We start from the raw sequence: 25,574 nt of genomic DNA, 5'->3' as shown, positions 1-25,574 counted from the left end.
GGACCGTATATTTTTGATCGGACGGTTCAAACATCACCTGCAACCTAGCCCAAAGTAGCCCGGATCTCCCAGCTTCCCTCGAGCTGACCTCACTCCATTTCGCAGTCCATGACCAAGTGAAGCTCTCGCCGTCTCGCGGAGACGCCACCATGGCGAGGGCGGCGAGGGGGAAGGCGCCGAGGCCGAGGCCGAGGCCGCCGCGCGGGCTGGCGGCGAGCCTCCGGCGGCTCCTCGCCGGGGCCGGCGGCGGGCTGGGCGTCGCGGCGGCGGCGTACGTCGGGGTGGACTACCTGCGGTACCTCTCCCCGGCGTGGCACGGGCGGCTGATGCCGGCGCTGTGGGCGGCGCTGGCGCTCGCCGCCGCGGCGCGGGCGCCGTTCTACCGCCACTGGTCCGCCGAGCTCCGCGCCGCGCTGCCCTTCCTCGGCTCCATCGCCTTCATGCTCGGGGCCTTCCTCTGCGAGGCCGTCTCCGTCCGCTTCGTCTCCGCCGTGATGGGGCTCCAGTGGCACAGGTCAGTGCACTTCTCCGGAGCTATGGAGCTGACGGATTGTTCGGTGCCCGGGGTCAAAGATGCCATGGATCTTGGGGGAGATTTATTAAGCTCTTTAATAGCTATTTATTGCATATTTTTTAATTTGGATCTTGGGGGAAGATTTAAGCTCTTTGATTGTGGAAGGATTTTATGGTGTGATCTAGCAGAGATTTGCTGGTAGGAGTGCACATTTTTATTAGCAGATTTTATTGTTTATTAATTCGGGTGAAATTTGAGCATAGGAGAGTTTTATAAATTTCCATATATTACACTTTGTGGAATTTTAAATAGTTAATTTTAGGTATGAGGAATGAAGAAAGTATAAATCAGTTCAAAGCAGAAAGCTGTTTGCTTAGAGAGAAACGTCTGTGTAATTGGTTAAAAACTTCCAGTTTGTCGTGCAGGGTGATTTTTGTTACCGATTCTTGTTTCTGGAGTAGACAGATTAGTTCCGGTGAGATGATATTGTGAGATTGTGACACAAATGCTCCATTTTGGTTAACCTAGTCGTGATCTCAAGGGGTTCAGCTTCTCCATAATCCAATGGCTTGTTTGTTGTGTCCTCGCTATTCTTTTGTGGTTTTTAACATATTGCCTTTTCAACTTTGGAATAAAGATCAAGTTTATAGTGTTTGGTAGGTGCAGTCGAATGAAAAAGCTTTAAATGGTAATTGCCGTTTGTAAGATTACAGTTCAAGTAAGGAATCGATGCCCTTCTGGAATAAAGGGCCATCTAGAAGTTCACTGGGCAAGAAAGCCAAGCGTCTGTACGTACTTTGGACATGTACTCCTGATCTATTTGTGATTCCTCTCTCGACTTGATTGAGAAGACAAATCTAACATTTGACTGCATCTAGTCCTATGGTCTCCTGAATGCAAATTGACAACAAGTTCATAATTCCTGTGAATTTCAGCTAGCTATAAGACTACAATATTTTGTGAAGACAAACTTTATATATTTATAAACTGGATTATGGCCCATTCAGAGTTAATTTTCACTTTCAAGAACAATAGTGCCTTTCCATATAACATTACCACTTACCATATGTACCTTTCTTCAAGTAATTTATTGCCATCTGCTCACATCCATGCTCAGACAAATTCTCATGTGGAAGCATCAAAATCCTCACAATTACTTGTAAACTGAAGTCTGTTCTACTGTTTTAACAGATCTGCTGCTCCACTTCCTGACACTGGGCAATGGCTGCTTCTAGCATTGAACGAGAAGCTTCCTCAAAGTGTGGTTGATCTACTGAGAGCCCATGTTATCACTCTTCACCATTACTTGATGTTGTTTATCATGCTGGGTTTCTCAGTGCTCTTTGGCTGCATCAAAGCTCCTGGTCTTGGAATAGCCACAAGATATATGTTCACTATGGCAATTGGTCGTTTGCTTCGGACGATGACGTTTGTGGCCACAATTCTTCCATCTGCAAGACCATGGTGTGCTGCAGCTCGGTATCAAATACCTGGCCATCCTCATCCTTGGGCACAAAAATATTATGTTCCATATGCTTCAGACTCAGATGCTATCCGTAGGGTCATACGAGATGATGTGGCCTATGGTTAGTACATTTGGCTATCACCTAATTAATATTTTAGTGTTGTGAAATTGAGAAAACTAAATTATCGTCCTCCCTTTTACAGCTGCTGTTCAATCTTACCCTGGTGAGTATAGGCCTGACTGGGGTCGAATGAGCTTCCTAGTAGACATTTTGAGGCCAACTCCTGGAGAGGGACCTTCATGGTACCATCTACTGAAGAAAGCTAGTGGTGGTTGCAATGATCTTATGTACAGTGGGCACATGCTTGTTGCTGTTCTTACTGCAATGGCGTGGACGGTATGTCATACTTTCACCTTTTCCCTGTTACAACATCAAAATCTCTATATGTGCTGTTTTGTTGGAAGCTGGAAATGAGTTACTTGTACTTATTAGAACCACCCTTCATCAATACAACTGTGCCCTTTTCTTTTGCAACAGCGCTGTGTTAGAGAATAGAGATACTTACAATTGATGTCATCTGAAGTTGTGAACTCCTTTTGAATCTGTCTCACGCTCTTAGGAAGCATACGGGGGCTGGATCTCCGTCGCAATATGGCTTCTTGTCCTGCATAGCGCGCAAAGGGAGATACGAGAACGCCATCACTACACCGTGGATTGTGTCGTGGCGATCTACGTCGGCATACTCCTGTGGAGGATGACGAGGTTCATCTGGTCTGCCAGAGACGCCAGCCGAGCTAGAAGGCTCGCCAAACTCGATGAGGTTCAGAACAGGCTAATCCATGCGGCGAAGGACTCGGACGTCGATGAGATCAGAGGCCTGCTGAAAGAGGTTGAGCTGGCCGGCCAAGAAAAGCAGGGCGTCTCGCAGAGGGCCATCCTGGCCTTCGCCGCGGCTACGATCATTTTCACCCTGACCTGTGTTGTCCTTGCCTTGACATTAACCAGCGACGGGTGATTTCAGCTACTAGCTTTCTTGGAATCCTCTGAATGTCAACCCCCTTTTTCCAGGGTTATAGTGTTGTTTCTCTAGATTCAGATCCTTGAGTGTTGCTTGTTGTAGGATGCATGGTTTTAACAGAGATGTAACTTGAGCTGAGTGAGTGCCGATAGGATTCAGAGTTTCAGACCGATGGCGTATGTTTTGGGCGAAAGTAGCTTTTTGCAGCTGTATGGAGAATCTGGTTGTTCTATCATATGATGCTCTGAAATGTGACCACTCTGCCTTGCTCTTTTATCTCGATTCAGATACAGCGTAACAATCAAACCAAAAGAAAAAAGGGGAAACAGTGGGGTAAAAAAAAAAGATAATCTCAAAACACATTTTTGAGTTGAGCTAAACAAGAAGAAGCAGCCTGTCAGGCTCAGGCAGATTTTTCATTTCAGGGAGTGGCTTACGTTATCATCTAGGCCAGTTGGAGGGTTTATCTAGTATGGAATTGCTAAAAAACTTAAACAAGTTTTTTACCTCTAAAACTTTCACCTCGAGATTGGTGCATGACAAGAAAAAATGTTAAAAAGAAAATTTTCATCGCACGTCACTTATAAGATTCCGATGCTAGCTAGCCAAATCACAGTTGAGTACAGTATAAATTATATCGTAGTTACAACGTAGTTACAAAGATTTTTTTAAGTCTTTTTAGATACTAAAAAGTTGCTCCGCTCTTCGATGCGCGCCACGTTGCCTTGCATCTAGGGATGCAAGTAGGTAGTCCCGCTACCCGCATAAAAACCCTCTTGTTAATGTATTTTCTAAATGGTAGCACAAAATTTAAAAGAAAAAATAAACTACAATTGAATAAACGGGTTTTTTTTAACCCACCTGTTCGTCCCTCTTGCATCGGACGGTGCACGTTTTCTCAGTCAAGGGAGGTCAACGAGGCCATCGAATTGTAGGGCCCAGCCACCCAGCCCAGGCAAGCCAAAGCACACCCCCCTCTCGTCTCGTCGTCTCCGTTGCCGGCACGCACGCCGCCGCCGCCTCGCTCCCCTCTCTTCTGGCGCGGTTGCGGTGCCGCCGCCCCGTCCTACGACCCTGCTGCGGGGACGCGGCTTCAAGGTGAGCAGACCCCTCGCCGTCTCAAGCACTCGTGATATGTTAACTAGAGCTACTAACTAACTAGGCTGGTTTGGTTTGGTTTGGTTCTCTTCCGTGTTGCTCTAAAAGGAAAAATTCCGCCATGAAATGAACTGGTTAGGCAGGGGTAGATTTGTTGAGGAGTTTCTGGTAAGGTTGTAGTAATAAGTTAAGTTTGGGGGCAAAAAGGTCGTAGGGGTGTAAGCCGTCAGAATGCTGAATTTAGACCCGGATAATTCGATAGATTAAGCAGAGGGGAAATCCCTTTTCAATTTTGATTAGCATTGGGTAATCTTGTTATTCCGGGAGATTTGCAATAATGACACTACAAACATTAACCTTTGCTTATTCCTGATTTTAATTTTGTGCAAAATAAAACTTTCGCTGCAGGAGGGCCTGACAAAATGGCAATGGGGATGAGAGCCCGGGAATCTGTGAACATGTCGGAGGACCTAACTCAGGCCATTGCGCCTTATGCTACTGCCCTGCACGATGCGTCGCTCCAGTCCCACTGTTCGTCATGCTTCCACCGCATACCGGCTCAATCCCCCCACGACATGTCTTGCACGATGTGCGGTTCTGTTCGATATTGCTGCTCGGACTGCTTGATCTCAGACTGTGAAGTGCATTCATCTTCTGGTGAATGTTGCTTCTTTGTGAAACATCTCAGGGAAGCCTCCCCATCCACTCTTACCGAAGAAACGAGCGATATCCGTGCTGCTCTTCGCCTTCTCTATTCGCTTGAGACGCGTGGTCTTGTTTCATCTGATTCGGTCAGCAGCTCCAATAGGATCGGCGGGCTTTCTGCAAGTGGTATTAGGGAGGTTCTGGAGGAGGGTGGGGAGATTGCCGAGGGGGTGCTGGAGGGAAGTTTGTTGATGTTGTCTGCCAGAAAATCGAGGATGAAGAACTATGTTGGTCTCTCCAATGGCTTGACGATAGAGAAGGTGGCATTGTGGGCAGTGATGACAAATAGTGTTGAGGTGCAGATTAGCGAAGAGCAGTCTCTGGGGATTGCTGTTTATGGCCCTAGTTTCTCATGGTTCAATCATAGTTGCTGTCCCAGTGCTTCTTACCGATTTGTATTGGTTCCACAGAATGAAGGGTGTACTTCAAACAAACCAGAATCATGTGTAGTTCCTGTTAGCAAAGGAGCTGCGCCAGATGCGGTAATGGAGTTTAACTGATGGTTTTATTTAGTATTCACTAAACTTTTGCTTGCATCATTTGGAGGTATCTATTACACACTGTAGAGTGAGTTATTGGACTCTGTATTGGTTGCAGTGGCATGCTTGGCAGAATGAAGAAGCTGGTTTTGCTCATGGTACTTTTTTATACATGTTATTTTGATTCTGGAACTTCTAAAAGCTTCATTTTAAGCTTGTACCATCTCTATCTTCAGCTCAATGTAAATATGGTCCACGAGTTGTTGTTCGCTGCACAAAGCCAATCAACAAGGGAGATGAAGTTTTCATAACATACATTGATCTTCTTCAGACAAGGGTACTGTTTTCCTTTCACCCAACAGTTCCAGTGTTTCACAATAGAAGTGTATCATTTAATGGCTTTGGAGAATCAAACCAAGGTTTGCTTGTTCCATGCTTTTGTAATTTGTTTGCTACTGTATTCCCTGGGACACCAAATGTTTAGTCTTTACATCACAAGATTTTCCTGTTTAAGGTTAGAGAACTGTAGAAAATGTAATTTTATGTGCACCTACTTTAGTTTGCATTTGCAGATTGTAAAGTACTGTTACAGAATTGGCTTGGTAAGGACTGAGGGTAAGGCACTCTTTGCTAAGTCCAAGGACCAAGGGTAGGACACTGTATGAACAGAGTGGGATGGTTGACAGAGAGGAAGAGACTAGAGACTGATACTATTATTTTGCTTAGGTCAATTAAGTATATTGCATCCCTTTTATAGGGATCATTTGGTTTAACCCCTAGGATATATTTCTAACTTAATGGAACAAACTAACCTGAGGAAAACCATCCAATCTAATTTTCGCATATTGCTTTCTTGGATCTTAATCCCATATGCCCATAGCGGAGTGCAATAGTGCATGTAGGTTACACATTTATATTTCAACATCTTAGCATAGGTTGATGTACAGCATTACCAGTTTTTCTCATTGATGATCAATTGATGCATGCTGATTGACTCAATGAAATATTCAGCTAATGTTATGAGTGTTTGATTAATTAAGGTCCATTATATTTTGTGATGTTAAAAAAGAAAGCTTTGTTTTCTTATCTATTTGCACTAGTAGTTTCTGACCTTTTCCCCTACTGTGATATTGTCGCCACACTCGTAACTAACCTTTCCAGGAAGCAAGGCTTTCAGATCTGTGGTCAAAGTATAAATTCATTTGTTCTTGCGAGCGTTGTACTGCACTACCAAAACCATATGTGGATCTTATTCTGAATGTAAGATTCAAACTCTGAAGAAAATACTGTCAGTAATTCGCCATGCACTTTATTTCACAAATTTAAGTTTATCATTACAAGTTTATTCACCTGCCAATATCGTACAACATTCTGACAATTGTTAGGGACATTTCACTGCTTTGCTACTCTGTCTTTTGTACCATCCTTTTGAATTGAACTTATGCATTTCAACTTCTAGATAAATCTCACCCAACATTAGTTGAACTGTTGAACGAATAAACCACAAGTTCACAAGTCAATAATATCAACAATTTCTAGTCGATTTTATGCATTCATGCTAGCAAAATGTTTCTTGTCTTCTAAAAATTAATAAAAACAAGCTAATACTTTCTTCATGCTGACATGTCTGTGCTGATCAGTGTGATGCTAGGAACTTGAAATCGCCACATAATGCTGTTACAGACCCAGCAATTGAGGATTTGGACAATAACTTACAACAGGCAATATCTGAATACTCATTCCTTGATGACTCTAAAGCTTGCTGTGATGTAATTGAAAGCATGCTTTCAGAAAACTTGATGAATGATTTGCAGCAAGAGGAACTTTCACCAAGGAAATACATACTACACCCCCTACACCATATCAGTGTCAGCAGTTTCATGATACTTGCCTCTGCATACCGGTGCAGTGCCTTCAAATCAAGCACTGATAATTTGCATGGAGAAAATTGTGATTTCATTTTCAGAATGACCAAAGCTGCAGCAGCTTATTCAATAGTTCTTGCAGGGGCTACACATCACTTGTTTTTATCTGAATGTTCCTTTGTGACCCTTCTGTCGCATTTTTTGCTAAGCACTGGACAGTCCATATTAGATTTTGCTGAATGTATTAAGGGAGAAACAAGGAAAAACATGCCTGAAGCTATCTTCAGCTTTGCTTCATGTTCAACAAATTCGGCAAAACATGATTCTGTGCGGTACAATCAATTCAGATCAACTTGTGAGAAGTTTGGCAAGCACTTGTTATCTTTATCGTTGCAGTGCTGGCCATTTTTAGCCCAAGGCTTACCCTGCCTGGAAAAGATAAAGAACCCCATAGATTTCAGTTGGCTTGGTCCAGCAATATTTCAGGCTTTCCAGCTTTCTGAGGAAGATTCTTTCAACCTTTCTGGTAAACATGCGCCAGCAACTCTCATCGAGCAACAGAAAGAGTGCATTCTGAGCTTAGCTGTTTGCTGCATCACCTACAGCAAATACCTTGCAAGTATATGCTATGGTCCAGAACATTATTTGGCAAATCGTGCTAAAGATCTGCTTGAATGTATCAATCATGTACAATGATCTCTCTGTAATATATCCCTGGAGCTAATGTTTGATGTGCTCTATTGTCTTTATCAAGGTGAGCAGCTTACTTTTAAGATTGTTGTAGGACTGAACTGATAGTTTCTTTTACAAGCAGAACTTATCAGCAATTTTTGTCAAGGGGGAGTTACATGGATGCTATTAACGTTTTCTGTTTTATTGTGATTAACAAAGCTACTATAGATTAACAGTGACAAAATCAGTTTGTGGGAACAGTCTGTGCAATGCTTCCGCGGTTTTGGTTCACTTACGATTTTTATGTGACGCTGTAACAGAATTGTCTTGAATTGTTGTTAAAATGGATTTGAGGATCTCTGTCCAAACATTTCAGGCAGAAGATGAGTTTAAAGTTACAACACCTATCCCATAAAGGAATCACCGAGGTGTAAGGTTTTCCAAACCTCTATATCTGAAATTAATCACAGTACATATCAAATGGTGCCTTTTCTATTATAACTTTTTTTCTGGTCAGGATCAAAATCTTTCTTGTTTGTTACTCTTGGAAGATTGGAAGAATCATCATCAGATTGGGCTGTGAAGATCTTCGATTTAAATAATGGTGCAAAAGTTTACTCAAGAATAAAGGTCCAAAACAAAGCTAAATTCTTCGTTGCTTTAGAAAGAGTCAGCTATTTGTGATTGGAATATACTCTCAATTCATTGGTTGCAATCTGCATCTTGTCGGCAGCTCATGGAAGAATAATTCCATCTAGCAATAATTCAAGATATTTGCAGTATTTAATTGAGAAAAACAAATGAATATTTTTAAGGGAAATAAAGAACAATAGCGCTACTTTTTCAAGGCATAAAAATTGTTCTTATAAGAAACACTCCTGACAGGCTGAGATGCTCTTCAAGTGATAACAATAATTGTTTTGGACTTGGAAGACAATGTGACAGCTGCTTGCTATGCATAAAACAGAGTGTCTTATTCAATATAATTGGACGAAATTACCCTCTCTGAAGTTATTGGAAGCGACGTTGACTTGTAACAGCTTCAGATCCTTACAAATGGACAGCAATCATGGATTTCTGTTGAGTCATGTGGTTTGTTCTCTTTATTTACTTTTCTTTTCTGCCTTTCAATCTTGGTGTGACCAATAGAATTTTCCTTCTTCCGTATTATTACTTTATAAGTTAACTTTTAGCCAATTTCAACCATATATGCAGGAATATTATCTTCATTTTGCCAAGTGCGTAAGCAAAATGAATGGTTATCAGTTGCAGTTCATTCTAGTATCCATATGACCACAGTTTGATGCAGCTGCAAGCCTGCAGCAATTATTTTGTGTTTGTTAGTTGCTCATTCCTACATCAATTAACTTCTTCCGAGTAAGTGAAGGTAACTTGTGGCTCAATTATAGAACTGCAAGAAATACTTTTCAGCAGCAATATTCAAAATATTACTGAGGTGCATGTTTTAGCTAATAGCTTTAGCTAGCCACTCATTTAGATTCAACTACAGTCTCCTGCAACCACAAAAGAAACAACTACAGTTGCTGATAAACAGATGACACTATGACACTGTGATAGCAAGTTGAATTAGTGATAATGCCATAATTTGCCAAACAATATTGCTGATTCTGGTGACAAATAATTGTTGGAATATGCTTTCGCATTTTCCTTCCCCCGTAATGTTTCTTCTACTGACATAATGAGTGGGGAGTTAAACTGTCTCCATTAATAGGCCAGCTTGTGAGTTAAACTGTCTCCATTAATGGGCCGGTTTGTCTTTTCCCAGCACGGATCTGTCTACTTTAAGCTAGTGGTGCTGATAAAATCTAAAATTTCTCTTATGTGTGTTAAAATGTCTCGTATGTTCGTGGATATCACAACTTGCTTGGCATTGTCTGTGATGTGCCGTGTACATGCAAGCATGCAACTTGAAAGTAGGAGTTGTCTGGTTGGACTGCGTTGAAATATGAGTAATGTGTAGGGTTCTTCCTTTTCTTTACGGTTTAAGCTTTTGCAGTGAACTACTTGAGTGCATAAACGGGTGTAGTTTACAAAATAAAAATTTCCTGTATTGTCCAGATGTCATGATTTTGAGACATGTGAGCTAATTTTCCATTTAGTATAATGAAACTATAGAAGCTTGATGAGGTTTGCGGCGTTTGCCTGATCAAAGCATGTAGTGCCTTTTCTTTTTTTCCCTTGCTCTGATTAGGCAATTTCTGCATCCACTTGTGCAAGATGTGATTATCCATTGCTTTGCAGGTAATGTCCGTGCCTAATGATCAATTAACGAATATAGGACCCACATACAAATATGGGAAAAATCACTTCGAACATGTGGACAGAAGAAGTGGTTTTCCGTTGTGTTTACATCGACTAAAATAATTTGTGGCACATTTGAAAATTTTCTGTATTGAAGCATGTATTTTTGTGGTCAGTGAATTGCTCCAAGTCCAATTTGCCCATTTGCCCCTTGCTTCCAAATATCACAAAAAAAAATCCTCACCTAGACTACAAACAAACTGCTTTCAGTTATTGATTGTGCACCATATTATATGGCCATCTGTAATTCTGATTGCTGGAGCTCTGATCGGATACAACAATTTATTTCTCAAAATGCATAAATGTACCTAGCTACTGCTATAAATAACTCCTACTGCACCTCTTGCAAATCATAGTGCAACTAAGCATCTCCCTGATTTTTGTGTGCTCTCTTTTCATTTTAGAATGGCAGATGAGTATGATCGCAGCAGCTACAGAAGGTCTGGTGCTGATGACGAGGAAGGTGGCTACAACAAGACCAACACTGGAGATTATGGCCGCAGCGGTGACGACTACGGTCGTGACACTGGCCTCTTCAACAAGTCCAGCAACGACGACAATGAGAGTGGCTACAAGAACACCAACACTGATGAATATGGCAGCACTGGTAGCTACAACAAGTCCAACACCGACGACTTAACTGGCGGCTTCAACAAATCCGGCACAGATGACTACAGTGGTGGCGGCGGCTACAACAAATCTGGCGCCGACGACTACAGCAGCAGCGGTGGCTACAGCAAATCCGGCACTGACAACTACAGCGGCAGCGGCGGCTACAACAAATCCGGCAACAATGACTACAGTGGCAGTGGTGGTGGCTACAACAAGTCCGGCGCTGGCGACTATGGCAGCGAGTACAAGGACTCCAGCACCGGCGACTATGGTCGTGGTGACGAATACAAGAAATCAAGCTCAGACGACTATGATGGTGGCTACAAGAAGTCAAGCAGCAACGATGATGGCTATGGCGGAAGCGGCTACAGCAAGCCGAGCACCGGCGACTACGACAGTGGTAAGAACGCCTCCAACACTGATGGATATGGTGGCAGTGGCTACAACAAATCAAGCACAGACAACTCTGAGAGTGGCTACAACAAGTCCGGCACCGGTGAATATGGCAGCGGCGGCGGCTACAACAAATCAAGCACGGACAACTATGAGAGCGGCTACAACAAGTCCGGCACCGGCGACTATGGCAGCGGTGGTGGCTACGACAAGTCTGACGCCGGTGACTACACTGGTGGCTACAACAAGTCGAGCACTGATGAGTACGCAACCGGAAGAGGCAAGACCAGTTCTGACGACTACTAGATAATTATCGCTTATCAGGAAAGCGAATCAGGGTACTCTTGATGCTGAAGTACTAAATATGCTCGAATACAGTTGGTCCTTGCTAAAAAGGATTTCGTATGTATTCCCTCTTATTTACAGGATGGGTTGATCAGTTTGTCTCTGATATGCAAGGTTGATCACACATCTCAGAGGATGTGTGATGTGCGTAATATGCTCTGTATGTGTATGTACCTGAACGAAAATGTAATACCACTCTGCTATGTTTGCACATGAATAAAACGTGATATATGCAGTAGTATCAAGCAAGCGAATGGTTGTGAAACACGGAACACTGGCATCGATCTGATTACTGTTGCTACGCGTATAAGCAATCCCTGTTTTAAGGTAATACGTACACATATACATATACAGACCATTATTAGGTGTGTTTAGATCTGCCACTGAGGGTATCGATAATTCATATTTATCCAGATTATTAGGAGTTTTAGGCCTTCAGAAGGCAGTAAGATAGCCACCTAGATTTTTTATGCGTCTAATTTGTGAGCGAGCGAGACATATATGGGTTACCAAGGGAATATTCCCTCGATATACTAAATGAATATTTCCATAATACACTAGATGAGTGGATTCGGTCGATTTAGTCCGATGGAGCCATTCATGTTTTGGGTCAGGGTGATGTGGCATATTCTAATGGGCTATGGTGGGTTTAATTTATTTTGGCAGCTTCAAATGATTTATTTCTTCTAAACTATTTATCTACACCATTTTATTTATTACAATTAAACATTTAAGATAAGATCTCATATGGTTCTATTTTGATAAAATAAATATATATCACAAATGGGTCCCACTGAGTTGTAACTTGTCCCATCCATGTATATCTCTCCAACCAAATAACAAATCAGATCATCCTATTCATATAAAAAAAAAAGAAATTCAGATCACTATATCCAACAAAACCTGGATGGTCCCATCCCATCCATACGCAGTATATCTCGCTCTCACGTACTGTTCCGTTCAAACCGCTCCAATTATTTGAAGCACAACAACATACATGTATGATTTTTACACGTTGGCCAAAGACAGTACGGTGAGATGCACTTGGTAGTGCAATGGTAACTAGTAAGAGATGTGTGGTTTTAACCCCAAGATTCTATATTCAATCCCAACACACTCATAACTTCTTTTTTTTTTTAAAAAAAGATATTTGTGAGCGATATCTCTTCCTCTAAGGCCCTGTTTAGTTCCTCCAAAATAGTAAAAGTTTTGCTGTTTCGAAGCACTTTTTACCAAAATGGATCTAAACACTAGTAGCAAAAGTTGGTAATTTGGTATTTGTCATTTAGGAGTCTAGAGTAGCAAATTTTGCCAAAAAATGCATTGGGAGCCGTGCTCTCTCTGTCTTTACTAGTAAAATGGCAAAATTTTACCGTGCATCTAAACAACAACTAGCAAATATCTTTTACCACCGAAACTTTTGCAAAAAAAAAAAAAAAGCCTTGTTTAAAGATAGTACGGTCACCGTCGTGGCTGTCCGATCAGATCAGCTAGCTAGCCGTGGCGGCCGGCGGGTCAGCCCGCGCGCGGAAGGGGATGGATGATGGATGGATACGCAGGGATATGCTAGCTGCTCGATCCGGGCGCTTTGCCGACACCGACGCTGCTCCGTCCGCGAGACCGCGACGTAGGCGCGCAGCTTGCCTTGGCCGACAGGGCGTCTCGCTAGCTGCTCCACTCTCGCGCCGTCCACTTCGTCGCGCACGCGTATGGCCCCCGGCTTGATTTGAGATTGAGAGGGAAGTGATCGGGCTTATCTCCTCCGATCCCAATCCTACTGCTCATCTCTGTTAGGAATGTAAGTGAGCCGACCCACGAACCCACTTATAAATAAAATTAATGGGGTTACCTATTAATTTAACTTATAAGTGGTTTCACGGGTTGACCACTTATCTGGTCATGACTCATAAGTCATCTTTACGCGGGCAAAGATCTTTTGCCTTTGAAAAATTAAAAAGAGAAGAAAAGGTAGAACATCAAATAATTTTCGTTCAAAAAAATCAAATAAATCCATTTCTGATTAAAAGAATAAGAAGGAGAAGAAGAAAAAGGTAGATCAGAAACTATGATCTCGTTCTTTTCTGATTTAACCGGATACATGTTCTATCTCGATTTTTCTGTTAGAACGTTTTTCAAACTGTTAAATAGTATATTTCATGTGAAAACTTTCTATATATAAATTACTCTAAAATATTAGATAAATTTATTTTTTAAAGTTTGTACTAACTTAAAAAATTAATTAATCATACGCTAATAGCTTTCTTATTTCCCGTGTGCTAACTTCACCTTCAGTACAAACGAACGCATCGCGAGGTTAATCACTTCTTTGCAAAATTAAGCAGTTCCTTTTTTTTAAAACGAAAGACGGAATAATTTAACGTTGACACTAGAGATCGATCGAGGTAGCCAGTAGTATGTCATGCAGATTTTGTTGTGATACACTCGATCGCAAGCGAAGAGATCGATCCGAGAGAAATCCTGCTGACTTGGCGCTTTGCTGGCCTGCATGCAGGCAGCGCGCACCGGCCGCGTGCCGAGCGATCCACCATGCAAGCATCCGCGCCAAGTTTAATTTGGGACGAGTTTGGGCGGCTCGTCGTGAGGCTCTCGGCGCTCCAGGTGCCAGCAGCCAGCATGCTGATGGGGCGCGTTTTCATGCTCGGCGTCGCCGCGTCGGCGTCGGCGACGCGGCGTTCGTTCGTTTGGACGGCGAGCTAGCATCATCGACGACGTACGTAGGGATTTTTACCGACAACATGTCACGTCGCGAGATTATATACACATGTGACCTATACGGATCCAACACACTTGATTGATTGATTGATTGATATTGCTTTGTTGATTTCGCAAAGGTTAACGGCCAACTGCTTGCGTTAATGCAAACTTTAACTGGATAGAAATGACCAATTAAAGTAGAGATTGTGGATACACGTGATTTCGCAAATCTAATAAAAACTTGGAAACTATCATTGAATCAAAAATTGACATCTCACGAAAGGAATGGTTACAAGAGCCTCAGTAGCACCTAGCTTAGGTCCTGGATAAAGCCTCAGTAGCACCTTAGATCATGGACTTCCCCATAGGAGCGAATTTTCTAGGATTTACTTAGGTCCTGGGTTCGATCTTCCCAGTAATTTTTTTACTCATAAATAATTTAATCTGCGAATAAAATTTTAACTCGTGATGATGTGAACAAATTTCATACGACTATTTTTTAGCCAATAATAATTTTCAGGTTTCCAATATATATATATATATATATATATATATATATATATATATATATATATATATATATATATATATATATATATATATATATAATATGTGTGTGTGTGTAATTTTCACCATATATTTTCCCTTATTTCCGGGGATATATCCATGCCTGGCTTCGGTTATTTGAGGAATACACATGTACGGCTAACGTGTATAAGGTTCTGAAATCATTGTTCGAAGAAGGATTATATCTCCTTAAGGGGCGTGGTCGACTAATCACAGATTTTACGCTGATAGGTAAACTTTGGTAATAAGCTAGCAACTGCGGCGATGACTTGTAGGCTAACGTGCATGAATACGTGATATGAGAATGTGACTTGCTTTGTAGCTCTTACTATCAGCTAAAATGGAAACTAGAGAAGCAAATTTGTGTAACTTTGTTTGATCACTTTATGGTCACGGACCAATAGCCACTGAACATCTGCAACAGGGTAAAAAAATTGTGCAGAAGGAGTATATAATTGCATATTTACCGGTAGGGATTCATGCAGGGTTCTGTAGGAAGTACCAGTAAATTAAACCTTTTCATCACCTATATATCAAGCACTGTGAAGTATAAAGATTTTTTTTTCATGATGAGGTGTTGTGGTAGGGAATATAGTACGGCTAATTATTCTTTAATAGTAAATGATGTACCCGTTAACAGTAAGACATCTATCATGACTTTATAAAACTTAAGATATATATGCCGACCCAGCATTCGAAAGTGTTTATGTATGTATTTATAGGAATGAGTATGTATGTTTATATGAGTGTTGCATCCAATTTGGAACCATGCCATTGTAATTTTGCAAAGTTTGAGATATGTCATCGGTATCTCAATGACATGTAGGACCCATATGAGTCAATGACATGTGGGTCAGGATGGTATATCTTAAATTTTGTAAAATTATAGGCATGGTTTCAATTTTTCCCGTAGTGTGTGTGTGTGTGATTTTTTTTTTTAAAAAAAAAACAGAGGGGTGAGTCTTGAGAGAGGAAGTCGGTCTCATCAGAGTACTCTGCACGTCCTGAAGAATGTGCTCAATCTTTAACAGTGGTGAAAAAAAAAGTCTATTTATCTCCTCTGCAGAGACGGCAAAATTGCGTTGAATAGGATGCATGGCCATCACCTAATTACCCATCTTTGCACTTCTATATATAATATATGCAACTGTTTCCTTGGATATATAGAGAGAGATTACTGTAATCCATGATCCGATGCTATCATGCATGTTGCCAAGGAAGCCAATTAAGCTAACTCTGAACAAATATCTCCACTAACACACTGGTAGAGTAGTATATCTGTCATCTCAGCATCTGGTTGCGAATGTTCATTGGCTCAAATCAGTCGTGTGAAATGCCTGATTTTGTCGTAGAAAACAATATTCCCTGACTCACTCAACATTATGTATGCAGATTTTGTTCAACTCTGTCCCACACTTTGTGGCCTTATGGCATCAAGAGCAAGTAATCTCCTTGATGCTGAGAATAAACCCCATCCAATAATATTACTTGTGGTCCAACCAAATGACACCGACATGCAACTAAGAACTATATCTAATTCCTTTGCAAAAATATCAAGGTGTTAGACTGATTAATTGCCAGTAATTTGATTTCAACCTTACGTGTACACCATATTAGCCACAATAACCCAACGCTACCTGTGAAGCCATATTTGCATCATCGTTCCACTTATACTTATACTTATTCGAGCTACTTATTAAAAATTTAAAATAATTTATTAAAAAATGTTGTAAAATAAACTGTGGTAAAAGAACTACTCCCTTCATCCCTAAATATAAGGGATTTTGGTTGGATGTGACATATCCTAGTATAATGAATCCAGACAGATTTTATATCTAGATTTATTATATTAGCATGTTTAGAGACGAAGAGAGTACTAAATTAACTTAAAGTTAAGTTTTAAAATATCAAATTTAGTTTATAAGCATAAGCATATACTACAAAACAATAATTAGCTTTGATCAGCTTGCTCCCTGCTATAAATACTTCACGTTGCTGTGTTCATAGAAACACGGTGCAAAGTGTGCAGCGAACTCGATAAACATTAAACAAGCTGTGTGAACTTTTTTCGTGACAACTTTAATTCTTTCTCGATCGATCGTCGTGATGGCTGACGAGTACGGCCGCGGCGGCTACGGCAGGTCCGGCGCCGGCGCCGGCGACAACTACGAGGGCGGCGGCTACAACAGGTCCGGCGCCGGCGCCGACGAGTACGGCCGCCGGGGAGGCGGTGCCGGTGGCTACAACAAGCCCGGTGGCACCGACGACTACGACAGCGGCTACAACAAGTCCGGCGGCGGCGGGTACAACAAGTCCGGCACCGACGACTACGACGACAGCGGCTACAACAACAGGTCAGGGGCTAACGAGGAGTACGGCCGCAACAAGTCCGGCGACGACGAGTACAGCGGCGGCGGCGGCGGGTACAAGAAGCCCGGCGGCGGCGGCGCCGAAGCCGACGACGAGTACGTAGACGGGTCGTCGTCCCGGGACGACCCGGAGAAGTACAGGAAGGAGGAGAAGGAGCACAAGAACAAGGAGCGCCTCGGCGAGGTGGGCGCCCTCGCCGCCGGCGCCTTCGCCATGGTAATTAATTAACGTTCTTCTTCTTCCTCAAACAAATTAAACTCGGTCGCGCCATTGATGACGATCGATCGATGACCATGCGTGCTTGTGCAGTACGAGAGGCACCAGGCGAAGAAGGACCCGGAGAACGCGCAGCGGCACAGGATCGAGGAGGGCGTGGCGGCGGCGGCGGCGCTGGGGAGCGGCGGGTTCGCGTTCCACGAGCACCACGACAGGAAGGAGGCCAAGCAGGCGGCCAAGGACGCCGAGGAGGAGGCGGAGGAGGAGTCCGGCGAGGGGAAGAAGAAGAAGCACCACCTCTTCGGATGATGATCCATCGATCGATCGCGCCATGCATGCGGCGGCGCCATGGCCGGCGGCGTCCGCGCGCCATGGTTTGGGGCTTTTGTAATTTGTACGTACGTATGGGCTCAGTATGTGTACGCCTCGTATACGGTATGGATGTACGTATGCGCGTATAGTGTGTACTGTACCAATAAAGCTCTCTGTTACTCTGTGCCTCTGTGTAAGTAAGTACATGCATGGTCTGCCATGCTTGTGTAGTTGTGTACACCTTAACTTCATGACTTTGTGACGTATTTGATGTATTTCATATTTTTATACTAGTATTACATTTCTACTATGAGAGATGTCTCCTTGTTTCTTGTCATCAAATAGGTACAATTTGTTTTTTTAAAAAAATGATAACGTAGATCTATATGCGATATATTAGTTCACAAATATACAAATTCGAATTCGATATATGCAAGTTGAAACAAAGAGAATAAATTAACCTAACTAGTATGTGTATTATTCATAATCATATTTGTTTTTTTTTCTAATGTTAAATTTGTATTTCCATACTTATGATATATCGCTTGTTAACATATGGTGTTAATTTTTTTAAAAAAATATATTTTTTAAATGACATGTAAGAAACAATAAGGCATAAAAAAAGACTTCTCCGATCTATAACATTGCATTATAACAAAGAGAAGTGCTAATTGAGATATTGAAATCCTCTAACTTAGAGTCAAAGAGATTTGATACTCTCTATCCATCAACACAGTACAGTCGGTGGAGCTCACACTCACCCCTATGAACACTTTGTAACGCTTGCATACTCAACCCTATGAACCCACTGAGGGCCGGTTGTGGTTGGTGCGCCAGCCCCACCTCTAATCCTTGCTCTTAATTAGTCATTAACAATTCTAATTAGTCATTAGTGATCCCGGATGACATGATGCAGGCTGCCTCAGTTCTGCTACTGCCCAAACTGATAAAACAGAATATCCTCCGAGTATACATAACAATATATTCACATATATTTGTGAATATTTTAATATAGCCACAAATCAAAATAGAGAGTTTTTTTTTATCATTTGTACATTTGGTTTCTGTTGGAAAATATTTTAGTTGATATATCTTTATTTGTTTCAATCATATTATATTTTTTTACACTAGCACTCCCTTAATTTATATTCTGGATTCACCACTGCCACTAAGAGAATAATTAGTCGTAGTACGAGAACTTCAAACGAGCGCACATATCAAATCTAAAACTTGAACCAATAGGAGTTTGTTCCACCACAAGAAACTTAACCAATTGAGCTATTAATAGGATTACGATGAGACTAGATATTTGTCATTTGACTCCACCCCCTTTTAAACGCGTGCCAGAGTGATGTATTTGCGTGTACACTTTTAGTCAATACATATTTGATCTATTTAATAGAGTGGAAATCTAATCGCGTAAAAGAAAAACAAAAATTTCCGGCAAGAAACAAAGCTGTAGAAGGACCCAAGTGCAGCCCACAAGCCCAAGCTTCTAGGTCAAGGATCGATAGAATAATACTATGTGGCTAATTTCGGGATGCAGTGGCCTAGAGGTGTCTGATATTTGTGATTAAGCAGCTTGAGTGTGTGGTCATATGTCGCAATTCGTTTCAAAAAGAAAAAAAATATGTATGCATGATCTGCTAATATTTCGAAAGAATGTTAACTAGTGAGTCATGGGCATGGCCAATGAGACCAAACTCTCTGATCTTTGTATGGACCCTCAATCTTCAGAAATCTTCTCAAAATTATTTCTAACCATGTTACTTACCCTGAATCTTGTTAGTACTAAATAAAAGGAAGGAAAAACAATGTATGTACAAGCTGTAATTAATCATCTCTATCAACTACTCCTAATTATACATGAAATTTTCTACACTATGATTAAACTATATTAATCCTAGATGTAACTAATCATGTATCAAGTAATTCCTCTGTTTCATAATGTAAGTTATTCTAGCATTTTTCACATTCATATTGATGTTAATGTCTAGATTCATTAACATCACTATGAATATGAAAAATGCTAGAATAACTTATATCGTGAAACGGAAGGAGTAATTAATTTTCAGTTCATGCTTGCTTGGAGATCTCTTTGATGACGAGAAGTCGAGCCCTATGGATGGTGGCGAGGCACAGGCACACGTGCTCCTCCAGCTCCTCCGCGAGCTTCCTCGAGCTCGAGCAGCTTCTCCTCAGCTCGTTCGCCATCTCCTGCACCGGGAAGAACCTCCCGGCGACGACGGCGTCGGCGTCGTTGGTGGCCACCCTCTCGGCGCACCGCCTCGCCATGGCGTTCTCCCGCTCGATGCCGTCGGAGAGCCGCGCCACCAGGTGGCTCACCGTGTCGAGGTCACGCCCCAGCACGTACGTCCCCTTGGCCGCCGTGTCGAGCTGCTCCTGCAGCCGCAGCAGCGACCCCGTCGTGGACCGCCGCCGCCGCCGCCTCGCCGCCGGCCTCGCGTCGACGGCCGCCGCCGCCGCCGCGTTCGTGTTCGTCACCTTCCGCTTCAGCGCCATGGGGCAGAGCGCCATGGCGGCGGGGCCGACGAGGAGGCCGAAGAGCAGGAGGTGCGCGGCCACGGCGACGGAGGCGGCCGCCGCGGCGCCGCACGCCACGACGAGGCACGCCCGGGAGGCCTTCCGGACGGCCCTCGCCACCCTCAGCTTCCTCGCCACCTTCCCGTGGCTGCGCTTGATGGCGCGGAGGATGGACGAGTACCTGTCGTGGATCCGCCGGAAGCTGCTCCGCGTCGCCGCGTCGCTGAACGGGTTGCTCCGCACGGCTGCGAGCGGCGCCGTCGTCGCCGCGGCGGCGACGCTGTCGGAGACGATGGTGGCGAGGAAGCTGTCCATGGACAGGTAGTTGCTCTGCGCGTTCTTGATGTTCGCCAGCAGCTGCCTGCAGATCTCCGACGCCTCGTCGCTGGCGTCGAAGTAGCCCGCCATCGCCAGCTCGATCTCCGACGACGTCCTCCGGTGCATCATCCGCTGCAACTCCGCGGGGACGACGACGGCGTCCTGCTGCTCCGCCACCGCCGCCGCCTCCATCTCCACCCCGGACAGCTGCTGCTTGCTCCTCGAGAAGAACCGCGCGTTGGATCGCGTGTGCAGCGTGCTGATGTACTCCTCCTCAATGCTCATGGATTCCATGGCTGCTCCAATACAAATCAACCAAAATCCTCAGCATTATGAGCACAAATACAAGAACAGATAAACAGATGACGAAAAGCTCAATGTAATTCTGTCTTTTTTTTCTTCTTCTCTCTACTGATCTTACCTTGGTGTGATGGGCACATGAATTTCTTCGAGTTTCTTGATCTTTTGGGACAAGCACTGTTTGCTTTTCTTGGAGTTCCTTGATCTTTTTGGGACAAGCACTGTTGAATCGCCTCTCTTATCCAGATGCGGCTTTGGCTTGGCTTAAAATGGACCTCACCTGAAGCCTTTATACGCAAGAACCCCTAGACCCTGACAGATAAAAATCTCAAGCTTTGTCTTGTACTGCTAACTTAGCTAGCTAAGCTAACTAAAACTGAACAATCTTAGCTGCCTCCCCGGATGACACCCCTGGATATCAGGGAGCCAATATCTCCATTCCTGATCCCCAGCCTTAGGCCGTGTTTTTTTCTCTCTTTTTTTGTTTCTCCATCATGGACAATTCAATCCTTGCACTCCACATCAATCAATCAATCAACGGCTCGCCGGTCATGTCTACATGTCGATCCAACGACGTGTATCTGACTATCTTCTCCTGTATCCGTTCTTTAGATTGTGTGCAAGCATTTCTTGGTGGTTTCTGGTGTGATCCCAGAGAGAAAGCTGACAAGGAACATAGGTGCTTCGTCAGGTGTGCAAGTTGGCCTGAAACGGATTGGGTTTCTCTTTGGTTTGTAGCACTGTACCAAAACACGGCCTTCCAGTTTTGATTTTCTGTACGTGCTCAGGTACTTTGTGGTACAATTCAATTGTCTCGTGTTCAGAACGTGTTTGTTCAGCAACAGGCTGGCCTAATGACCAAAGAATTGGACAATGTATTGTATGGGATAGATGATCGCTTTTCATCAGGTACTAGGTTTAATTGGCACGTGAGAAGAACAGGTAGATCAAGATGTATCAGATGTTCAGATCATTTTTCAGGATTAAAACCCTGAATATATTCTTACTACTGAAGGCAACAGACATTGCGTTAATAAGAGACAAATTTTGTTGTGAAACCCAGAGGGAAGTCTGCAGTCTGCAGTAAATATATGTGCGAAATCTATGGGCTACTAGTAATACCCTGGTTTTGCAAACAACCTTTAGCTAGTGGATTCCATGCTGAATTTTTAATATATATATTTGTTTTCTGGTATTTCAAGTGGTTGCCACATTGGAAATGCACTGCGCCTGTTCTTGCTTGCACAGGAGGACGAGCATCTATCTTTGTGGCTGATCTCACAAACAAACAAGCTATCCCCAACAGATTTTTAAAAAGCTTGCAGATGTAGATCACTGCAAATGATGACATCACATCTACATCTCATCTACCTCACTTCCAAAAAACACACAAGAAGCTTATTGAGCACGTTGTACATCTGAAAATGAAACGAAATGGTAACTATTGCGATTAGCAAACCATTAAACACATGTCATCGATCGATCGATCACCCTGCTGATGGTGTCACGATGATACAGGTGGTCCGGTCCCACCTGCAGTGACTGTACAACAGATAGTACATTGGTTTCTTTCTCAGTGTACATGGCTCTTCTTTCAGTCAGCTGCTTCCTCCTCGCCGCCGCCGTCGCGCGGCGGCGGCGCGATGAGGTCGCCGCAGTCGAACCACATGGTGTCGGCGAGCAAGGGGAAGACGAAGCGGTAGAAGATCCAGTCGCGGAACAGCTTGACGGCGGCGGCGCGCACGCCGGGGGCGCTGGTGCTCCCCTGCTGGACGTAGCCCGACAGGTACGCGCCGGCGACGATCCACGCGGCGCGGCCGCGGCGCTCCGCGACGTACGCCGCCACGCCGTCGGCCGGCGACGGCGACGGCGACCGAGACGACAGCGCGCGGGCGAGCACGACGGCGTCCTCCAGCGCGGCGCACCCGCCCTGCGCCATGTCGGGGGTCATCGGGTGGAACGCGTCGCCGGCCACCGTGACGGGCCCGCGCGCGGCCCGGCCCGTGAGGATGGCCCACGGGGCCCGGTAGAGCAGCGGGGCCCACGTGAGGTTGTCCGGGTCCGAGTGGCGGGCCACGTCCAGGAACTCCTCCGGCAGGTGGCGGCCCAGGTTGTCAGTCACCTCGCGTAGGATCTTCTCCGGATCGCCGGCAGCTTCTCTCTCTGCAAAAAAAAAATAAATTAGAAATTACTAACAAAACAGTTTCAAGTTTTTTCTGTAGAAAACGTTAAATGTAATTTAAAATATAATTAGAGTATGGTAACAGTGCATCTATAATGTAATAATTATAATGACATACATTTATATATATTATAATCTTTATATTACTTACGTATAAAGTTGTATATATTGGTTATGTTCGGACGTGCTGGTTTTAACCGTTTGTGATAAATGTAATTGGTTACACGTCACAATCAGTTTGAATTGTCATAGCCCGAACACGTTAAATTTTGTAAATACTTATATAAAAGTTATATTATATTTATAATATAGTTACAGTGAAATGATATTGTAAGCATAGTTAGATTTAAATGTTCTCCACTTAAAAAAATTGCAACAACTTTTTAGATGGTCCTGAAAATTCCCAATTCATAATTAAGCACATTTGCAACAAACATATCATCAAATTTGAACAAATTTTTATTCGAGGCATTTGGGCTGGCTTGCCTGCGGGGACGGTGTTGTTGACGACGAACCAGTAGATGTCGGTGTCGCTGATGGGCACCATGCCGGCCCTGAGGCCATGGGAGAGGAACTGCCTGAGCTCCTTCCTCACGCCGTGGCCGCCGGGGTACACGGCGAGGCCGCGGACGCAGGAGCGGCCGGAGCTCGCCGGCTCCGCCATGCCCAGCCACCGCGCCACCGCCGAGTGCACGCCGTCGCACCCGACCAGCACCCTGGACCGGATCACCGTGCCGTCGTCGAGCCCCACGACAGCGAGCTCCTCGCCGCCGCCGCCGCCGCCGGCGGGCTCGGTGCCGATGGAGGCGAGCCTGGACGAGAACCGGATGGTGCCCGGCGGCAGCTCCTCCGCCATCGCCTCCAGCAGCGCCCTCCGGTGCACCGGCCTCACCCTCACCTCGCCGCTCCTTCAAAAATTTCAGTTGAGTCGAGCCAAATCGCGACCGGTTCAAATGATCAAATCACGAATTCAAAAAAGTTTTAATTTGCATCAATTCAAACCTGCTCTTGTGCCCACCAAACCGAAACACCTGCGTCGCTCCGGACTCGAGGTTGGTCACCACGGATCTGCACGCGTTCATCAGCATCAGCAGCAGCAGCAGAGTTCATCAATTCGATTCGATTCTTTTTCTTTTTTCTTTTGTTTTCCATCGTGGCGATCGATCGATTCAAGTGCGCGCGCTTGGGTATACGTACGTTTCGTAGGGTTGGTAGCGAGGGGTGAGCTTGTGCGCGACGCCGAGCGCGCGGAGCGCGAACCAGCCGTTGGGGAAGACGGTGAGCGCGGCGCCCGTGGCGCGCAGCTCGGCGTGCCGCTCCAGCACCACGACGCCACCGCCACCGCAGCCGTCGCCGCCGTCCCGCGCCGCAAAGCCCGCCCGCCGCAGCGCCAGCGCCGTGGCGAGCCCAGCGATCCCGGCGCCCACGACCACCGCCTCCACGTCGATGACGTCCTTCGTCTCGCCGCCGCCGCCCATGTCGCCCATGTCACCTAGCTCCTGAAAATTTGTCACGCACACTGATGCTGCGAATGTTGAGCTACACTACACATCGGTTGGTGTGTGCCAGATCTAGGACAACAAAAGCGAGGTTCCAACTTGTGCACATGTGGACGTAAACAAATCGAAAGAACGACCAGGCTAACACGATTCTTTCTTTCGTGATGTTGTGTGAGCGGTGAGCCTCACTCTAGCGGTGCCCGTGTATGGTACTCCTCTGATTACTATTATAAGTCAACTTAATATTTTTTCTAATCAAACTTTATTTTTGGTTAAGTTTATAAAAAAAATGTAGCAACATTTAAAATATCAAATTAGTTTAGTTAAATTTAACATTAAATATTCCCTAAAAGAATCTAACATTAAATATATTTTGGTAATATGTTGTTTTGTGTTGAAAATAGTATTATATTTTTCTATAAACTTAATTAAATTTAAAAAGATTTGATTATAAAAAATTAAATAAATTATAATATGAAACGGAGGGGGAAATATCTTTCTTTGTTTCTTTCTTTCTCTATATGGCATGACGAGTAAGTAGAAATCGAGAAGATTTTTTCCCTCTATAGTCTATAGTCTATAGAGAGTGCCATCGATCGATCGATCATTGATTCTTTGCTGATGCTATGTTGTCTTCATGCGATGGAGATGGCCGTTGGTAGTATAGTGCTGGGTGGGTGGGTCCAACAAGGTCTTGTGCGGTGGTCGCCGTTTAATTTGTTTAGAGAGTAGCTATATTGCTATATTTTTCACCAAAAAATAGTCAACATGTATTTGTTTATTGTGTACTTCATCCGTTTTATAATGTAAGTCATTTTAGCGTTTCATACATTTATATTGATGGTAATGAATCTAGATAGATATATATGTCTAGATTCATTAATATCAATATGAATATGAAAAATGCTAGAATGACTTATATTATGAAACGGAGAGAGTAGATATAGTATATGACTTGCTCTGTGTTTGTATCTTTTGTGTCATGGACAAGAATAATACATATGTACGTATGAATGACGATGCCTTGCTCCGCTTCAGAGTCCGTCGAAGAAACCGCCGATC

At 43.8% G+C, this 25,574-nt stretch overlaps 5 protein-coding genes across 15 annotated transcripts; 3 read left to right on the top strand and 2 right to left on the bottom strand.

Annotated features, from left to right (window-relative positions):
* Nucleotides 1–93: 93 nt before the first annotated feature.
* On the top strand, nt 94–3,295 carry LOC127772092 (protein PHLOEM UNLOADING MODULATOR). The gene is made up of 4 exons (XM_052298079.1): nt 94–514; nt 1,706–2,100; nt 2,183–2,376; nt 2,600–3,295. Exons 1-4 carry the CDS (start codon nt 150–152, stop codon nt 2,993–2,995), a joined length of 1,350 nt encoding a protein of 449 aa, XP_052154039.1. The 5' UTR covers nt 94–149; the 3' UTR covers nt 2,996–3,295.
* Nucleotides 3,296–3,937: 642 nt separating this feature from the next.
* On the top strand, nt 3,938–11,743 carry LOC127772091 (uncharacterized). Of its 11 annotated transcripts, none has more exons than XR_008017275.1 (9): nt 3,938–4,096; nt 4,505–5,283; nt 5,399–5,438; nt 5,517–5,617; nt 6,442–6,540; nt 6,921–7,899; nt 8,194–8,247; nt 8,335–8,447; nt 8,703–9,101. XR_008017275.1 is itself a non-coding variant. In XM_052298076.1 (4 exons), exons 3-4 carry the CDS (start codon nt 9,121–9,123, stop codon nt 11,448–11,450), a joined length of 981 nt encoding a protein of 326 aa, XP_052154036.1. In that variant the 5' UTR covers nt 8,332–8,447; nt 8,703–8,909; nt 9,033–9,120; the 3' UTR covers nt 11,451–11,743. The 11 variants fall into 11 exon arrangements, 3 of the variants coding, with proteins under 3 accessions (XP_052154036.1, XP_052154038.1, XP_052154037.1); XR_008017279.1 differs by having other exon boundaries at nt 8,194–8,252; XR_008017277.1 differs by having other exon boundaries at nt 6,921–8,447; nt 8,703–8,896; nt 9,033–9,123.
* Nucleotides 11,744–16,770: 5,027 nt separating this feature from the next.
* On the top strand, nt 16,771–17,979 carry LOC127769347 (abscisic stress-ripening protein 5-like). Its single transcript, XM_052294898.1, has 2 exons — nt 16,771–17,357; nt 17,451–17,979. The coding sequence occupies exons 1-2, from the start codon at nt 16,878–16,880 to the stop codon at nt 17,664–17,666; spliced, it is 696 nt and encodes a 231-aa protein (XP_052150858.1). The 5' UTR covers nt 16,771–16,877; the 3' UTR covers nt 17,667–17,979.
* Nucleotides 17,980–19,261: 1,282 nt separating this feature from the next.
* Nucleotides 19,262–21,254, bottom strand: LOC127771485 (putative UPF0496 protein 2). The gene is made up of 2 exons (XM_052297399.1): nt 20,953–21,254; nt 19,262–20,827 (listed from the first exon to the last, which is right to left on the bottom strand). The coding sequence occupies exons 1-2, from the start codon at nt 20,969–20,971 to the stop codon at nt 19,746–19,748; spliced, it is 1,101 nt and encodes a 366-aa protein (XP_052153359.1). The 5' UTR covers nt 20,972–21,254; the 3' UTR covers nt 19,262–19,745.
* Nucleotides 21,255–21,999: 745 nt separating this feature from the next.
* LOC127771516 (monooxygenase 2-like) lies at nt 22,000–24,693 on the bottom strand. Its single transcript, XM_052297437.1, has 4 exons — nt 24,211–24,693; nt 24,016–24,081; nt 23,500–23,921; nt 22,000–22,994 (listed from the first exon to the last, which is right to left on the bottom strand). Exons 1-4 carry the CDS (start codon nt 24,498–24,500, stop codon nt 22,426–22,428), a joined length of 1,347 nt encoding a protein of 448 aa, XP_052153397.1. The 5' UTR covers nt 24,501–24,693; the 3' UTR covers nt 22,000–22,425.
* Nucleotides 24,694–25,574: the final 881 nt, after the last annotated feature.

This window comes from Oryza glaberrima, chromosome 4, assembly GCF_000147395.1.
Source record: "Oryza glaberrima chromosome 4, OglaRS2, whole genome shotgun sequence".
NCBI classification, from domain to species: domain Eukaryota; kingdom Viridiplantae; phylum Streptophyta; class Magnoliopsida; order Poales; family Poaceae; genus Oryza; species Oryza glaberrima.
Note: the sequence above shows the minus strand (reverse complement) of the source record. Positions and strands in the feature narration are given on the sequence as shown.

Coding starts and splice junctions, on each gene's coding strand:
- LOC127772092 (XM_052298079.1), top strand. CDS start 150: ATGGCGAGGGCGGCGAGGGGGAAGGCGCCGAGGCCGAGGCCGAGGCCG. Junction 515..1,705: donor ATGGGGCTCCAGTGGCACAG/GTCAGTGCACTT, acceptor CTGTTTTAACAG/ATCTGCTGCTCCACTTCCTG. Junction 2,377..2,599: donor TTACTGCAATGGCGTGGACG/GTATGTCATACT, acceptor TCACGCTCTTAG/GAAGCATACGGGGGCTGGAT.
- LOC127771516 (XM_052297437.1), bottom strand. CDS start 24,500: ATGGGCGACATGGGCGGCGGCGGCGAGACGAAGGACGTCATCGACGTG. Junction 24,082..24,210: donor CGCTACCAACCCTACGAAAC/GTACGTATACCC, acceptor GAACGCGTGCAG/ATCCGTGGTGACCAACCTCG. Junction 23,922..24,015: donor TTTGGTGGGCACAAGAGCAG/GTTTGAATTGAT, acceptor AAATTTTTGAAG/GAGCGGCGAGGTGAGGGTGA.
- LOC127772091 (XM_052298076.1), top strand. CDS start 9,121: ATGCAGCTGCAAGCCTGCAGCAATTATTTTGTGTTTGTTAGTTGCTCA. Junction 9,195..10,543: donor CATCAATTAACTTCTTCCGA/GTAAGTGAAGGT, acceptor TTTTCATTTTAG/AATGGCAGATGAGTATGATC.
- LOC127769347 (XM_052294898.1), top strand. CDS start 16,878: ATGGCTGACGAGTACGGCCGCGGCGGCTACGGCAGGTCCGGCGCCGGC. Junction 17,358..17,450: donor CCGCCGGCGCCTTCGCCATG/GTAATTAATTAA, acceptor GTGCTTGTGCAG/TACGAGAGGCACCAGGCGAA.